The sequence below is a fragment of the Nomascus leucogenys genome, chromosome 22a (genome assembly GCF_006542625.1).
Source record: "Nomascus leucogenys isolate Asia chromosome 22a, Asia_NLE_v1, whole genome shotgun sequence".
In the NCBI taxonomy this organism is placed as follows: Eukaryota; Metazoa; Chordata; class Mammalia; order Primates; family Hylobatidae; genus Nomascus; species Nomascus leucogenys.
This window is the reverse complement of record NC_044402.1, coordinates 1,790,300-1,807,386: the sequence shown is the minus strand read 5'-3', so window position 1 is coordinate 1,807,386 and position 17,087 is coordinate 1,790,300. Positions and strand designations below refer to the sequence as shown.

The 17,087-nt window shown below is 64.2% G+C and overlaps 1 protein-coding gene across 2 annotated transcripts in view; it reads left to right on the top strand.

Moving 5' to 3' along the window:
- KIF26A (kinesin family member 26A) overlaps positions 1-16,063 on the top strand; it is a 41,894-nt gene extending 25,831 nt beyond the window's left edge. For both annotated transcript variants that reach the window (XM_030803619.1, XM_030803621.1), the window contains 11 exons: positions 1,937-2,126; positions 6,811-7,023; positions 7,673-7,766; positions 8,074-8,336; positions 8,427-8,610; positions 8,789-8,951; positions 9,222-9,384; positions 10,033-12,949; positions 13,547-13,752; positions 14,405-14,555; positions 14,784-16,063. In XM_030803619.1, the coding sequence (XP_030659479.1) occupies positions 1,937-2,126; positions 6,811-7,023; positions 7,673-7,766; positions 8,074-8,336; positions 8,427-8,610; positions 8,789-8,951; positions 9,222-9,384; positions 10,033-12,949; positions 13,547-13,752; positions 14,405-14,555; positions 14,784-14,965 (4,726 nt within the window). In that variant the 3' untranslated portion in view covers positions 14,966-16,063. The remainder of the gene's footprint in view (positions 1-1,936; positions 2,127-6,810; positions 7,024-7,672; positions 7,767-8,073; positions 8,337-8,426; positions 8,611-8,788; positions 8,952-9,221; positions 9,385-10,032; positions 12,950-13,546; positions 13,753-14,404; positions 14,556-14,783) is intronic.
- The last annotated feature ends 1,024 nt before the right edge of the window (positions 16,064-17,087 follow it).

Below are 17,087 nucleotides of genomic sequence, written 5' to 3'. Positions count from 1 at the left end.
GTGTGTGCGCGCGTCTGTGTGTGTCTCTGTGAGTGTGGGTTTCTGTGTGTGTGCGTGTCTGTGTGCGTGTGTGTGTCTGTGTGTGTGCATGTCTGTGCATCTCTGCGTGTGTGTCTGCATTTCTCTTTCTCTGTGTATCCTTGTCTGTGTGAGTGTCTGAGTATGTGCATGTGTCTCTGAGTGTCTGTGTGCCTGTGTCTCTCTGTATGTGTGTCTCTATGTCTTTATGTGTCTGTCTGTGTGTGTGTTTCTATGTCTCTCTGTGTTTCTGTATGCATGCATGTGTCTCTGTGTGTCTCTGTGTGTTTCTGTATGTGTGCATGTATTTTTGTGTGTGCCTCTGTCTCTGTGTGTGTCTCTGTATGCGTATGTGTCTGTGTGTCTCTGTGTTTCTGTATGCATGCGTGTGTTTCTATGTGTCTGTGTGTCTGTATGTGTCTCTCTGTGTGTCTGTCTATGCATGTGTGTGTCTCTGCATGTGTTTGTGTCTCTATGCATGTGTGTGTCTGTGTCTCTATGCATGTGTCTCTGTGTGCATGTGTGTCTGTGTCTGTATGCATGTGTGTGTCTCTATGCATGTGTCTCTGCATGCTGTGTGTGTGTGTCTCTGCGTGTCTGTGCGTCTCCATGCACGTGTGTCTGTGTGTCTCTGCATGTGTCTGTGTGTCTGTGTGCATGTGTGTCTGTGTGTCTCTGTATGCACGTGCGTCTGTGTCTCTATGCATATGTGTCTGTGTCTCTGTGTTTCTGTATGCGTGTGTGTGTCTCTGTATGTCTGTGTGTCTCTGTGTGTGTGTCTGTTTGTGTGTGTATCTGTGTTTCTCTGTAGCATGTGTGTGTCTGTGTGTCTCTGTGTTTATGCATGTGTCACTGTGTGTCTCTATGCATGTGTGTGTCTCTTTGTGTTTCTGTATGCATGTGTGTGGTGTCTGGTGTTTCTGTATGCATGTGTGTGGTGTCTGTGTGTGTTCTGTTTCTGTATGCATGTGTGTGACTGTGTGTCTGTCTCTATGCATATGTGTGTGTGTGTTTCTATGTGCATGTGTGTGACTGTGTCTCTGTCTTCTGTATGCATATGTGTGTCTGTGTGTTTCTATATGCATGTGTGTGTCTCTGTGTGTCTGTGTGTGTCTCTGTAGGGTGTGCATGTTGAGGTCCCCTGGGAGTCCACCCCAGTGGCTCCCAAGCATGCATTGGCCTCCCCTGGAGGGTGTGTTAAACCCAAGTGTCAGCCTCTTCTCCGGAAGGTCCTGTGGTCTGGGGGCTTTGGGAGACCCTGCACCTTCTGGGAGTTCCCTGGAGGCACTGTGGGTGCAGGAATCCCCCACCCCTGGCCGTGCTGGGGCAAGGCTGAGCCTCAGGGTGGGCTTTGGGGTGGGGAGGCCCTCGCCCTGGCTGAGGGGCAGGGTGGCAGTGGGGGCACTTCCCAGCAGCCCTGAGTGGCGAGGGTGGCAGGGGCCACAGGGGCCCAGGAGCGGGGCAGTGGCTCCAGGATGGCTCTAGGGCCTCGGTGATCGGCAAGGCACAGGCAGGCCAGGTGGACGTGCCCAGGTCACAGCTGTGCACGGCCGCCCACATCCTGGGCATCGGGTGGGAGCAGCTTTCACTGTCCGACCTCCCCACAGCGGCTGCAGGTGGGGGATGAGGGCACACCCCTTGGTGGGGGGAGGGCATTCAGTGCAGAGCGCAGGGAGGGGCACTCAGCCTGTGTGGGTCTGGACCCTGTCACAAGCTTGGTCCGAATGCTGGGCAGAGCCCCCGGGGCGGGGACGTCACGGAGGCCCCAGCCTGAACCGTCCACTTGCAGAAATGAAGTGCAGGCCTCCCAGCCACATTTTGGGCTGTGTTTCCTGGGATGGTGGCTGTTGAAGTCCAGGGTGGGACCGCCTGGTGACTGTCACCCACCACTGATCCTGCCTCTGCCTCTCCTCCCCAGGGCTGTGCAGAAGCTCAGCCTGGCCTCCAAGCGGAAGAAGCCCCACCCGCCACCGCCTCCAGCCACCCGCGGCGCCTCCACCTACCCCACCGACTTCAGCGGGGTCCTGCAGCTGTGGCCGCCCCCGGCGCCCCCCTGTCTGCTCAGGGCCGCCTCCAAGACCAAGGACAACCCTGGCAGCATCGGGAAGGTAGACGCAACCCCGAGTTCGGGGCCCTGGGTGGGGAGGCCAGAGGCGTGTGAGAAGACGCAGGAGGGGTGCGGGAGTGGAGGGGCTGCCACTTCCTTCTCTGGGTTGAATAAGGGTGGTCAGTGGGGTGCCATGGGGAGACTGAGGCCCAGGTGGCAGCAGGGAGCCTGGGAGCCTGTGCTGGGCTGGGACTGCGGGGATGGGTGGGGAGTGGCGTGTCCTAGGGGTCCCAGGGGCATGTACTAGGTTCAGCGTGGGGCGGGACAGCCAGGTCACGGGGCTCCCAGTGACTAGGGGTCGGGTTTGATCCAGGGAAGCCCCTTGCGTAGGCTCCACTGAGACGCAGCCCTGAGAGGGCTGGGGGCAGGAGGGGCCTCTGCTCTCCAGTGTCACCGTGTACAGGCGTGCCCCTGCTGTGGGAAAGCGGGATGTGTGATGGGTTGATTCTGGCGCCGTGCTCCACATGGGAAGACCGCGGCCTGTGGAGGGCACAGGGCCTCCATCAGTGATGGGACAGGCTGGCTCCTGGCTGCCCCTGGAGCTCTGAGCCTGGGGCCTGTGGCTTGCTGGTTGTGCCATCCGAGTCTTGGAGAAATACCTGCCGTGGCTGGACGGTGGCCGTGCCTTGTGCTGGGAGCTGGCAGTGCCTGGTTCGTGGACCCATTGAGTCAGGTGGGCTCTTCGTGCCCATGGAGGGTGGGAAGCCAGTCACATGGCTCTGTGTGTGCCCCCGGTGGCTTTTTCCTGCCCCTCGGCCTGCTCTGCAGCCAGCCCCCTCCCGCCCAGCACCCCGAAAGCACTGCCTGGTGCCTCTAGTCCCGGAGGAGGCCTTGGAGGCTCCGTGCCCCTCTGGACTCGGACCACGATTCCCAGGGGTTCAGCTCTCCAGGGACAGGGTCTGGAGGGGACGCTGTGCCCACGTTGGAGACCCCCCTGGCAGAAGGCCCCTGTCCCTGGGCCTGGGGGTGCCACAGGCCCCTCCCACTGCCCTAGCTGTACTGGGTCTAGGGTGCCAGGAGCACCCCCCGCAGTCCTGGTGAGAGCCTGCTTGACCTTCACAGCTCTGTAGTCCTGGAGGGGCCTCCTGGGCACCCACACCTTGGGATTTTGTTAGAGCTCGGGAGGTGCCAGGCTAGTGGGAGGGTTCCGAACATGCTGGCTACGGGGAAGGGCTTTAAGTGACTGTGTGTCCGGCCCCACCCTCAGTGGTGCAGTTGCTGGGGGCCGTGCCCCCTGCCTGCCCAGTGATGTAGTGAGCATTGTACTTGCAGCCCCTGGAACGCTAATTTCAGTGACTGGAGCCCCCCAACCTCTCCAGGCCAGCCCTGGCCTGAATTGACGGTGGCTACTGGTCTGGGGCAGTGGTGGGTCCCTAGGGAGGGCCACTGTGGGGCATAGGGGCTCTGGGGCGGCCTGTGGGGCAGACCTGACAGCTCCTACCACTTCAAGGCCATGGCGGGTCCCGGTGGGGGTATCAGGCGGTTGGCACCTTGGAGCTGCATGTGTGTCCAGAGGGGAGTGTGTGGTGAGACTACCAGGAGCCTCCCGATCTCCCTGACTCTGGGTCTCCACCCCGAGCACCCCACCAGCTGCCGGGGTTTGAATGGATCGCTTGTCCCTCTGGGCACTGGTTTCCATTTGTGGTAAGGAGGGCTTGGCGGGCATCTGGCATCTCTGTCCTCCAGAGGCGACATTCTGCATCCGAGGCCCGGCGGCAGGGGAAGCGGCGGCAGGGGAAGCTGTGTGGCCTGGAGTGGGGACTTGTCGTTGCTCCGCCGGGTTGGGGCAAGGCGGGCCCTGGGGTGAGGTGGGGGCGGTGGGTGAAGCAGAGTTGGGGGGGCTAGGCCGGGGGTCACTGCCTCCCTGGAAATCTCTATGCCTAGCACTGCCGGGGGTCTGCGGGGAACAAGGGGGCTCCTGATCTCTGTGCATGTGCCCGGCACGGGCTGTTTCTCCACAGTCCCCTGGGATTCGAGGCCGGTGGTGTCAGCCTGTGTTTTGGGCCCAGGCCTGGCTGGCTGGGGCACCCTGGGTCCTCCCTACCCTCAACAGTCCCCTCGAGATAGGGCAGGTGGGTGCTGTGGGCCAGGCTGCCACTGCCCTGGCCACGTGGGCTGCAGAGCTGGGCCGAGAGCCCAGGAGGACGCCGAGGTCAGGTGTGGGTGGTGGTGGGCAGGCAGCATCCAGGTTCCCCGCCCAGCCTGGGATCGGGGCCCTGGCTCTGGCCTGGGCCTGGGCCTGGCACTCAGCCTGTTTGTGCCATCTGGTTGGGGTGGGGGCAGGAGAGTCAGCAGCTCCTTCAGGAGCCCGCAGCACTTTCCCCAGGGCCCCGCGTTTCTTAGGGGACAGCTTCTGCCCCACTTCCTCCTGGGGGCAGCCTTGGCCGGGCTTCTCCCTTCTCTCCATGGCAGTCACACCCCACCCTGCTCCAGGGCGCTCAGTGCTTCCCCAGCAACAAGGAGCCCTGGGTCACCAGCCTTCCAGCCCCTCCACCCTCCACACCCTCCACACCCCCCAGCTCCCCGGTGTTATTAGCACTAATGTCACATAGTCAGAAATGCCGCCTGAAAGGCGTTTAATATTGTCACAGAAAAGAAGTTAGATTACGTTCGATTTCTGACATTAATGTGCCACTTAAGATAATTCATCACATTGTGGTATTAAAAGAGACATCCCTGTCTGGGTGGTGCTGAGCAGCGCCCCTCCCCCTCCCTGCCTGGGCCACCTCTTCAGAGCTGGAAGCCCTTGTTTAATGCAAAATGTGTTTTTTCCCTCCCAGGCAGCTATTCTGTGGGGCTTTGTAATATCTGAACATTTAGGGGAGAGGCTTGCTGTGCCTTCTCCTGCAAAGATCCTGTCATTTCCCTGCAGTAATGACAGGGTTCTCTCCTGGCAGACAATGGCCTGCGCTGGGACCAGGGCAGTGTGGGGCAGGCTAGATGGCCAGTGCCCCCACTGTGGGCTGCTCCATCCCCTCCCTGGGGAGGCCCGCACCCCCCTTCCTCCTGGTTGTGAGCCTGCTCTGGGATTAATGCCGCTGGTGGAAAGGGCGGCCGGCAGATGTAGAGAGCCAAACTGTGGGCCTCTCCACGACACTCCTTCCTGCTAGGAATTCTCTCAAATCTGCAGAGCCCATTTGGCTCCTGAAGTGGTGAGGAGTTCACGCTGGAAAAAAAATTGCCAAAAATTACCGGGAAGTGCACGTTTTCGTCTGCTTTGCGGCAGCGTCTGGAAATGAAATAGTTTTGTTCACGTCGTCGGGGGAATAAAAGAATTGATTCTCGCCTAATGGAGCCCAGGTTCTGAGTAGTACAATAGAAAAGTGTTTCTCCACGCTGCTCCCCGGAGAGCGGGCAGTCCCGACTCCAGCGGCCTGCATATCAATGTGCCCCGTGCCCAGGGGGAGTAGGTGCCACCTGGCGCGAACTACCCGCGGTAAACCAATTTTGCCGGCGTTATGTATCTGTCACTTACAATTAAATCCGTGAAAAATATTGGCTCTGAAATGAGTCTCTGGTAATTTGATTTACACTGTAGTGGAGAAATCAGAGATTTCAGCGCAGAGTGGACTGTGGTGTCCTCCAGCAGGAAATGGGGCCTGTCTCTGGCTCTGCGTTGGAGCCCTGGTTCAGGGTGGCCCTCGTGTGCGCAGCCTCTGCTGGGTCAGAGCCGCCGCCTCCTGGCATCGACGCACCAGACCCACCTGTGTGGGGTGTCCCTGCTGTGTGTGCGTTTCGGAGTGTTCGCAGTGATTGCTCTGTGCTCCGGCATCCTGGGTCCTGCCCCTCCCCGGCGTCTGCCCCCTCTCAGGGTGCTGGGGCTGGTGTCAGGGTCTTCCCGAGGCCGGTGCCTGTTTGTGGCCCAGTTTGGGATCTGTGTGTGTGCTTTGGAGACACCATTGCTTCTGCCCAGCACCAGGGCTGCCTGGTTCCCTGCTGGCTCGGGAGGTCAGGCTGGAAGCCCAGCCCCACCCTCAGCCTGCCCCCCAGCCTCAGTCTCCTCAAGCCTGCAGTGGGGCGGGTGAGGCTGAGGCGTCAGAATTTGTTCTTCCCCTGGATGGGATCCTTCTTATCTTGCCTGTCCCCGTTTGCATTCAAGTGGGCATCCCCCTGCTTTCTGCTGACTCTAGTCCAGCAGGCCACAGGGTGCCAGGGTTCGGTTCCCTCAGCTGGCCAGGGTCAGAGGCAGCCATGCCCCTGGATGGTTCCCCTGGCAGCGCCACCCTCTGCGGCTCTCACACCTCTGTGGGGCAGTTCATTCCCTTATCTTGCAAGTGTTCCCCCTCAGCCTGGGGAGCAGCCTGCGGGGGCTGGGCCAGGGGGCTGTGCTCCTCCATCCTGCCCTCTCCTGGACTAAGCTGCTCTGCGGACCTGAGCGTCCCTCTGTCTTCTCACTGCGGCGCCCGGAACCCGCCGCCCCCTCATTCTCTGTGCCGCACATTCGGTGCTGACAGGCTGTGCACCGGCCTTGCCTCTCCCCGGCCCTCACCTTCTGCCTGCTCTGCTGACCTCATATGGGATCTGCTCTCGCCTGGAGCAGGGGCGCGGTGTCCACATTCCTGCGGTGGGGGTGCCAGTGTGAGGCCTGGCCCGCTGTCCCCACCTGAGCTGGGCCCCTCCTCCCCTGTAATTAGTGGCCAGCTGGGCGGAGGCAGCTTCTCAGGTGCCGCCCACCTCTGCCCCAGGTGAAGGTTATGCTGCGGATCTGGCCCGCACAGGGGGCCCAGCGCTCGGCCGAGGCCATGTCCTTCCTGAAGGTGGACCCTCGGAAGAAGCAGGTGATCCTCTACGATCCTGCCGCCGGTCCCCCAGGCAGCGCAGGCCCCCGGCGAGCCGCCACTGCTGCAGTTCCCAAGATGTTTGCCTTCGATGCCGTCTTCCCTCAGGACTCCGAGCAGGTACGGGCAGGCGGACTGGGCGTCCTCCTGGAGACCCGGGGCCGGGCTGCTGGCTTAGCACGTGGGTCAGATCTGCTCCTGCTTCTCCGTGCAGGGCGCAGAGGAAGAGTGAGCGAGGGGGCCCGCTGCCTGCTTACCTCCCTCATCGGCCTGGCCGGCGTCCTTGGGTGTCTCCACCCGCCCCTGCCAAGGCTCTGAGCCAAGTCCACAGGGAAAGGCCTGGTTTTCCGGAGACCGCCCTCCCGGGAAGCTTTCTGAGCAGCTGTTGGGCTCTGGGGGCGTCCGGTCCTCCCTGCTCATGCTGAGCTGTGCACCCTGTGGCTGTGTGTGCGTCTCTCTGCGCGTGGTGGTCTGCCCCTGCCCCTGGTGCTGGACTTCTGTGCTTTGCGGGTGTGTGTCTGCACGTGTCTGGCCAGTCCATCCTGCGTGTGTCCTGGGTCCTGTTCTTGTGTGTTCTGTGCTTTCCGTGTGCACATGGGATCTGTCCTTCGTCCCGGGTGTGCAGCCCAATCTCCTTGTGGGTCGACTGCCTGCATGTGCCAGGACAGACCGGCCTCAGGCCCGCAGATGTGGCAGAAGGAAGGGGCCACAGCCCCTGGGCCCTGGCATCTGCCTGATTCTCTGTGCTCCCCACCCCCCACCCCCCCAGGCTGAAGTCTGCTCGGGGACCGTGGCCGACGTGCTCCAGTCAGTGGTCAGTGGGGCTGATGGCTGCATTTTTTCCTTTGGCCACATGAGCCTGGGTAAGCACCCTTGCCCCACCCTAGATGGCTCCTGCTGGCCACCCCCTCCCATCCTCATCATGGTGGTTGCTGGCAGCTTCTGGTGGGAAAGGAGGCTGGTCCTACACATGGGTCATGGTGGGCATATGGGATGAGGGTCTTGTGGAGAGGAAGCTGAACCCCTGCAGAACTAAAAGGCAGAGGGCTTAGGATGGATCCAAAGAGGCCCCTAAGATCTCAGTGCCCCTGGTTGGCCTCGGGGACCCCAGGAGCCATAAAGGCTCCTTGCGTGGTGTGTGGTGGGGCCTGACGCCTGCGTGGCCCCCAGGCAAGTCGTACACCATGATCGGGAAGGACAGCTCACCCCAGAGCCTGGGCATCGTGCCCTGCGCCATCTCCTGGCTCTTCAGGCTCATCGAGGAGCGCAGGGAGAGGACGGGCACCCGCTTCTCCGTCCGGGTCTCAGCTGTGGAGGTGTGCGGGCGCGACCAGAGCCTGCGGGACCTGCTGGCCGAGGTGGCCCCTGGCAGCCTCCAGGACACCCAGTCTCCGGGAGTGTACCTGCGGGAGGACCCCGTGTGTGGGGCGCAGGTGCGCCTGCCTACTGTCCCACCTTGGGGGAGGGGGGCTGCACTTGGCCCTGAGCCGCTGAAGACACCGCAGCCTCTGCCTTTCCTGCAGCTCCAGAACCAGAGCGAGCTGCGGGCACCCACGGCCGAGAAGGCGGCCTTCTACCTGGATGCGGCCCTGGCGGCCCGCAGCACCAGCCGAGCGGGCTGCGGCGAGGACGCCCGACGCAGCTCCCACATGTTGTTCACGCTGCACGTCTACCAGTACCGCATGGAGAAGTGCGGCCGGGGAGGAAGTAGGTGCCATGCCCGCACTCCCGGGCCCTGTGGGATACGTGTCAGTGAGACCCAGGCATAGGGGCCCGTCATCCAGTGGCTCCTGGGGGTGTCCCCTGCTTGGGCCTGGGGTGGGGATGTGGAGCAGGGTCTGGGGGCTCCTGGCTACACCGTCATTTGCTTGCCTTGCGGTTCCAGTGTCCGGAGGCCGCAGCCGCCTGCACCTCATCGACCTGGGCAGCTGTGAGGCGGCGCCTGGCAGGGCCGGGGAGGCTGCTGGGGGTCCCCTGTGTCTGTCCCTGTCGGCCCTGGGCAGCGTCATCTTGGCCCTGGTCAACGGAGCCAAGCATGTGCCGTACCGGTGAGTGTAGGGCCTGGGCAGGTGCCGACCGTGGTGGCCCCTTGGTGACCTGGTAAATCCGTGTCTGGTGTGCCCGGTGCTGCTGTGGCCCCCAGCTCCTCAGGGCTTTGCTCCTCCACCACCTGACAGGCCTCGCTGCCCATGGGCTGCCTGGGGCCCCACGCTGGGCTGGTGCCGGAGCTGGGTGGGAACCAGACTGATCCCAGGGTTGCCCTTGGCCAGCCTGTCCCGAACCCTAACCCTTGGCGTCTGAACCGCCTCGACCCCCAGGGACCACAGGCTCACCATGCTGCTGCGTGAGTCCCTGGCCACCGCCGGCTGCCGCACCACCATGATCGCCCACGTGTCGGATGCGCCAGCCCAGCACGCGGAGACGCTCAGCACCGTGCAGCTTGCCGCCCGCATCCACCGCCTGCGCAGGAAGAAGGCCAAGGTGCCCCCCACCTCCTGCCCGCCCCATCTCGGGGCCCTCCCGGCTCCTGTGTCCACTGCAGGCCTCCGCTGGCCTGCTTGGGGTGGGGGTCAGCAGGTGGCCTGGAGCCTGGGTAGATGTCCTGTGTGTTCTGGTGTCATGAGGCTGTGCCCATGTGGCCCTCCCTGGGGGGCGGGGAGCCCAGTCTCAGGTCCTTGGATACAGTGGGCAGAATCGGGGCTTGCTGTATGCGGCTCATGGTGGCCTCACTCCAGCCTGCTGCCCCCGCACAGGCCCCGGGGTGCTGCACCAGCCCCACAGGGACTTCCTAGGGACCCCTCTCTGCGGCTGGAGGGTGGAGTTTGGGGCACTCTGGGGTTACATGGCCCTCGGTCCGAGTCCTGCCTGGGCACGCATGCTTGTCTTTTGAGCTTCCCGTTCTCTCCCAGTGCCGGTGACACCGTTTTCCTTGTAAAGTTGCTAAGAATGGTCACTTAGGTTCCCCTGAGACTCAGTACTGCTCCCAGCGTTTGGCAGGACATGGTTGGTGGTGGCTGCTGTGGTTTTCATCACAGTGACCACAGTGTTGGCCATGTGCTCTGGGGAGGGTCAGGGAAGCGGGGGGCGTAGGGGAGACTGGGCTCAGCAGCTCCACTTTTCTTCCCGCAGTGTGCCTCCAGCTCCTCTGGTGGGGAGAGCTCCTGTGAGGAAGGCCGGGCCCGTCGGCCCCCGCACCTGCGGCCCTTCCACCCACGCACTGTGGCCCTGGACCCCGACCGCATGCCCCCCTGCCTGCCCGGTGACCCCGATTACTCCTCCAGCAGCGAGCAGTCCTGTGACACGGTCATCTACGTGGGGCCCGGTGGGGCGGCGCTGTCAGACCGGGAGCTCACCGACAACGAAGGTCCGCCCGACTTCGTGCCCATCATCCCTGCCCTGAGCCGCCACCGGCCCTCCAAGGGCCCCCGAGACGCAGACCACTTCCGCTGCAGCACCTTCGCGGAGCTGCAGGAGCGGCTAGAATGCATGGACGGCAGCAAGGGTCCCTCAGGAGGTCCAGGCGGCACCGACGGAGCTCAGGCCAGCCCCGCCCGAGGGGGCCGGAAGCCCTCGCCACCAGAGGCTGCATCCCCCAGGAAGGCCGTGGGCACCCCGATGGCTGCCAGCACCCCTCGAGGCAGTTGTGGCCCAGACACCCACCAGGGTGCCCCTGAGCCCTGCAAGGCCCCTGTCTGGGGTGACCAGAGAGAGGACAGCGGCACTTGGCCCGAGCTGCTGGTCCCGGAAAAGGCTGCAGTGGGTGGAGGCAGGAGGCCACTGCCCAGCCCGGCTCCCCCACCCCCTCAGTTGCTGGAAGCCTGCAGAGCCCCAGAAGAGCCGGGGGGAGGGGGCACTGATGGAGTGGCACGGACCCCTCCCGTGGGTATGAGTGGGCAGGTGGCTGGGTCCCCGATGCTTCCTGGGGCCACCTGCCCCCGCCTGGCTGCTGGCAGTCGCTGTCCGGAGCGGGGCCTGCTCACCACCACAGTGACCCTGCAGCGGCCAGTGGAGCTCAACGGCGAGGACGAGCTGGTGTTCACGGTGGTGGAGGAGCTGTCGCTGGGGGGGCTTGCTGGAGCTGGGCGGCCCACCAGCCTGGCTAGCTTCGACAGTGACTGCTCCCTGCAGGCCCTGGCCTCGGGGTCCCGGCCGGTCAGCATTATCAGCAGCATCAATGATGAGTTTGACGCCTACACCTCTCAGGCACCTGAGGGGGGGCCCCTGGAGGGGGCGGCCTGGGCCGGCAGCAGTCACAGCTCCTCCATCAGCTCCTGGCTCAGTGAGGTCAGTGTCTGTACCGCCGACAGCCGTGGCCCTACGCTGCAGCCCCGCTTCAGCCCCGACTCGCTGGCAGGGCTTGACCCTGGGGGCCCCCCTGCCCTGGATGGTTCCTTGGGGGACGGAAGCTCTGGGTTCCTGGAGCCAGACAGACCTGACAGTCCCAGGCCAACCTGGGGTCCGTGCCCTGGGGAAGTGGCTGCAGTGGTCCCATCCCGACCTGGCAGGGAGCCCCAGGCCGGGCCCTCGCGGGGGGCATCCGCAGCCCAGACCATCCACTCCAGCCTCCCCCGGAAACCGAGGACTGCCTCTGCCACCACCCGCGTGGGCTGTGCTCGCCTGGGCCAGAGCCCACCTGGCCGTGGAGGCCTGTTCGAGGACCCATGGCTGCTCCGGGTAGGGGAGTGTGATGCCCAGGCAGCTTTTGCTGGCAGGGCCCCCAGCCCCACACTTGGCTCCCCCCGGCTGCCTGAGGCCCAGGTGATGCTAGCCTGTGCCCAGAGAGTGGTGGACGGGTGTGAGGTGGCAGCCAGGGCGGCCCGCAGGCCAGAGGCTGTGGCTCGGATCCCACCGCTGCGGAGGGGTGCCACCACGCTGGGTGTGACAACGCCAGCTGTGTCCTGGGGGGATGCTCCCTCGGAGGTGGTGGCCTGCTCGGGCAGCCTGAAGGCCTCCCCCACCAGCAAGAAGAGTCTGGCTCCCAGGGGGGGCTTCCTCCCAAGGCCCAGCGGGGCGGCCCCCCCGGCCCCACCCACACGAAAGTCCAGCCTGGAGCAGAGGAGCAGCCCGGCCTCGGCCCCTCCCCATGCTGTGAACCCGGCACGTGCCGGGGCTGCTGCCATCCTTCGAGGGGAGGAGGAGCCCAGGCCCAGCAGCCGGGCTGACCACTCCGTCCCCAGGGCCACGTCCAGCCTGAAGGCCCGGGCCAGCAAGGTAGAAGCGGCACACCGTCTTGCCGGCCACGCGTCTCTGGAGCGGTACGAAGGCCTGGCGCACAGCAGCAGCAAGGGCCGGGAAGCCCCTGGGCGGCCTCCCCGGGCTGTACCCAAGCTGGGTGTGCCACCCTCCAGCCCCACACACGGTCCAGCTCCCGCCTGTAGGAGCGGCGCAACCAAGGTTGTGGGGGCCCCCAAGCCCCCTGCTGGTGGAGGCAAGGGCCGTAGCCTAGTGGCTGGTGGGTCGCGGGCTCTGGGGCCTTCGGTGAAGCTGTCTGCGGCCTCTGTGTCGGGCAGGAGCCCTGGCGGCCCTGTGGCCGGTCCCAGAGCAGCCCCACGGGCCGGGCCCAGTGTCGGGGCCAAGGCTGGCCGGGGTACCATCATGGGCACAAAGCAGGCGCTCCGGGCTGCTCACAGCCGCGTCCATGAGCTGTCAGCCAGTGGAGCCCCGGGCCGAGGTGGCTCCTCGTGGGGCTCGGCGGACTCAGACAGCGGCCATGACAGTGGCGTGAATGTGGGGGAGGAGCGGCCACCCACAGGCCCAGCTCTGCCCTCCCCCTACAGCAAGGTGACCGCCCCGCGGCGGCCCCAGCGCTACAGCAGCGGCCATGGCAGCGACAACAGCAGCGTGCTGAGTGGAGAGCTGCCGCCCGCCATGGGCCGCACCGCCCTTTTCCACCACAGCGGTGGCAGCAGCGGCTATGAGAGCCTGCGGCGTGACAGCGAGGCCACCGGCAGCGCCTCCTCCGCCCCTGACTCCATGAGCGAGAGTGGGGCTGCCTCCCCAGGCGCCCGCACTCGCAGCCTCAAGTCCCCCAAGAAGAGGGCCACAGGTGGGTGCAGAGGTGCACAGCCCTCTCCAGTTTACAGGGCCATGAGATGCTGGACAGATGGGCACAGCCTTCAAGGTCCCAGACGCACACAGCCCTGGACTGTTTACAGATCCGCCTGGGGCTTTTTGTGTGTGGATGTGCACAGCCCTCTGCAGTTTATAAATACCCTGTACTTGCCCTTCTCTGGCCCCACCCTGCCCTGGGGGGCTGATCCTGGTCTGTGTCAGGGTGAGCACAAGGGCAGCCCTGCACAGGTCGCCAGGCTGGGGCGCTGGACTTGGGTTTGGGTCCCGGGCCTGGTGCCTCCCTGGCCAGTGTCCAGCTGCTTGGAAGGCCCCCGCCAGGGCTGCCCCAAGGGGCAACTGCTCAGGTCATGGCAGGGAAAGTGGGAGGCCCTAGTGGGGGTGGGGGCGCCCTTGAGAGCTGTGGGCCTCGCTTGGGGTCGGCTTCCTCCCTGCCCTGGGCAGAGCGCCAGCCTGAGGATTCCTGGACCGGACCCCTGTCAGGACTTGGGCTGGCTCCTCAGCGTCCCTGCAGGGGCAGTGCCTGGGCTGGGCCCCACCTCTGTTCACCCCTGTGCCCGGCTCTCCATTCCAGGTATGCAGCGGCGGCGCCTTATTCCCGCCCCACTGCCCGACACCGCTGCCCTGGGCCGTAAGCCCAGCCTCCCCGGGCAGTGGGTGGACCTGCCCCCGCCCCTGGCTGGCTCCCTGAAGGAGCCATTCGAGATCAAGGTGTACGAGATTGACGATGTGGAGCGCCTTCAGCGGCCCCGTCCCACCCCGAGGGAGGCCCCCACCCAGGTAGGGCCTTTGGTGGGCTGGGGTCTATGAGCCCTGGTGGGGAGCCTGCCGCGGATGGCAGAGTGAGCCATTTGATGGGCTCGTCAGGCCTCTGGGGGTGTGGCCGGGCAGCCCCTGACCTCACTTGCTGTCCACATTCCTCCCAGGACGCAAAGGTAGGAGCAGCCCTGCCCAGCCCAAGCCTGTTGCAGCCCCGACACTTCGCTTGGGCAGTGGGTGGGTAGCTGGGGGGTCCTGAGGCCACTGCTGCTGTCCGCTGGCATTCTCCCCTGTCGTGGGGAGGTGGTCTTAGAGCCGTGCCAGGACCCAGATGGGCATGGGTGGGCTGCCTCAGGTCTGCCCCCTGCCCGCCCTTGGAGCCCCACTGTGTGCCTGCCAAGGCCTGGCAGGTGAAGGGAGGCGGGGGCCACGGCAGGGCTGCTGGGGGTCCCTGGGGAGAGGGTCCCAGGCCTGAGCCCCCCCCCGCACCCTGCCTCCCAGGGTCCAGTGTTCGTCAGTACAAGGCTGCTGGGGGTCTCTGGGGAGAGGGTCCCAGGCCTGTGCCCCCCGCACACCCTGCCTCCCAGGGTCCAGTGTTCGTCAGTACAAGGCTGCTGGGGGTCCCTGGGGAGAGGGTCCCAGGCCTGAGCCCCCCGCCCGCCCTGCCTCCCAGGGTCTGGCGTGCGTCAGTACAAGGCTGCGGCTGGCGGAGCGCAGGCAGCAGCGGCTGCGGGAGGTGCAGGCCAAGCACGAGCACCTGTGTGAGGAGCTGGCCGAGACCCAGGGCCGGCTGATGCTGGAGCCTGGTCGCTGGCTGGAGCAGTGTGAGTCCCGCCCGCCCACGGACCCAGCCCAGCCCTCCGTGTGCCCTGACGCCTGCCCTCCCCTCCTCTCCCCAAGCCCCGTTGCTCTCCTGTACCTTGTGACGGGAAGGCTGGAAGGCAGGGTTGGCCGGGCCAAGATGCCTTTCCTGAGGCCTCTGGGGGGCCAGGTGGCTGCCCCCAAGCCTCGGGCCTGACCCAGGTGCCCCTCCTCTCTCCTCCCCTCCCCAGTTGAGGTGGACCCGGAGCTGGAGCCCGAGTCGGCCGAGTACCTGGCGGCCCTGGAGCGAGCCACGGCGGCCCTGGAGCAGTGCGTGAACCTGTGCAAGGCGCACGTCATGATGGTCACTTGCTTCGACATCAGCGTTGCAGCCAGTGCTGCCGTCCCGGGGCCGCAGGAGGTGGACGTCTGAGGCTGGGCGCCGGACAAGAGGAGGGGGCGTGCAGGGGGCTGGAGGACGGGACGTGGGATGGAGCGAGGATGTGGTGGGGGCTGGGGGGGAGGATGTGGAGGGGTTTCTGTGCAGGACGGGAGTCTCAGAGAGGAGACGGAGTGTGGGGGAGGGAGGGCCGGCCACACGGTGGACAGCGAGGGTGCCAGAGTGACCAGAAGACCGTCGCCACCCAACAGCAACGCAAGTGCCTTTGACCTTGATTTGGACTTGTCTCCCTTTTGCATTTGGTGCTACAGACTTGAGACACCAGCAGAAGTTGTGTTCAGCCTGGCCCCGCTGCGCCTGTCCGGGCCAGGGCTGGCACCGGTTGTGTGTGTGTCCATCTTGCCTTCTTTGCAGCCAAGCAGTTTTTGTGGAGCGGGTCTTACCTGCGCGCCCCAGGGGTCTTTCAGGATTCAGGATGACTTTTCTTTTACAATGGTTTCCTCTCGGCAGAGCCCGGGCTGTGGGGGATCTGTGTGGGTTTCTCAACGCAGATCCATCACGGGATCTCCCGGGCGGGGATGGCTGACCTCGAGTCCCCTCCCTTCCCGAGCACCTGCTCTGTCCCGAGGGCAGCTAACAAGGGCTGAGCCCCACGTACAGGTTGCCTCTTCCACGGCAGGAATTTTTACCAAAACCACAGGCAAAAAAAAAAAAAAACAGACCACCACGACCAACAACAAAGATGGGGGGTAGGGTTTTGTAAAGGTTCTGTTAGGTTCATATTTTTATATCATTTTGCCCATAAATGCGGAATTTGCCGTGGGAATTTGAAGACAAATGATCTATGTTTTTATGGTTTTCTAGGGAAGGTGTCCTGGGGGCCAGGCTCTCTCCAGCTGTGGGAGGCCTGCTCCCTCTGGGGGGCACCCTGGGCAGGGTGGGGGGGCCTTGGGAGGCGCTTCTTGCCAAATGCAGACGAGGGGTGAGCCTGCCAGCGTTTGCGATGTCCCCGCACGACAGGCTCATACTTTGAGGATCGTGCGTAGTATAGGACGTCTGAACCTTTGTACAAATGTGTAGATGACATCTTGCTACAGCTTTTATTTGTGAATTAAAGATGCACCGATGGTTCCCACGGCTGCCGAGTTCACTGGGTGTCGGCAGACTCCTCACGCCCTGGTGTGCTGCCCTCTGAGGGTCCCCGGGGTGAGGGGTGGTAAGTGTGGGAAGGACACATCCACGGGGACCCAGGGCTTCGGGTGCTGTGCCAGGGCCTGCCTTGCAGCTCCTGTGGGGCCCATGGTGCCATGAGGGCCCTTCAGAGAAGGTGGAACATGACAGAGCTGGGATTCAAGCCCACGCTTCCTCTCTGACCTGCTTTCTTGTTGACTGCCGAGATCTTAGGGTCCTGAGGCTGGGGCAGGGAGCCAGGCTTGGGGGCTGGGCTGGCGGGAAACAGCCCTGTGTAAGCGGCCCCTGGCTCCCTTCTTTCTGGGTTATGCTATATGGGGAAGTCGAGGTAGGAGTGGTGGCAGCATTTCCCTCCCAGAGTCTTCCTGCCATCCTCTGCCCTCTGCCTGCCTTTGCTCATGGGCTCAGGACCCCCGAGCCGCAGGAGCCCCCTCCTGGGGCAGCCTGGATGGAGGCTCTTCCCTGGAGGACTCAGGCCTGGGTCTGTCTTGACCCCAGTTTGCTGGGCTTTCCTGTGGTCAGAGGCCACAGACCCTTTGGGGGATCCCCAGCCCTTTGAATGCTCTGAGCTCACGGCCTCACCTGACCTGTACATGTGCCCTCTGGGGCCACCGTAGCTGTTGCTCTCTGGTTGCCTCCTGGCCTCTTCGGAGTCCTGTCTGCTTCTCATGTGGTAGGTCCCCAGCTGAACCAGTTAGCTTCCTTAAGCCTGTTACTCTGTCCCCATGCCAGTACCCCCCGCCTGCCTGGCCTGCGAAGGTTGTGTCTGGGCACCTGCCCCTTTCTGCGGCTTTGCACTGGCTTCCAGCTGCTCCACTCCACGTTCAACCCGAGGTCCTGGCCATGAGGCCCCACCATCCCCCGTGCTGTGATCCCCTGCCCAGCGGCTGGCTATGCAGCCCCTCCCTCCCCTGGGGACTCCCCCTGTCCCTGGCTAGGTGCCCTTCCCTGGCTCCAGGCGGGG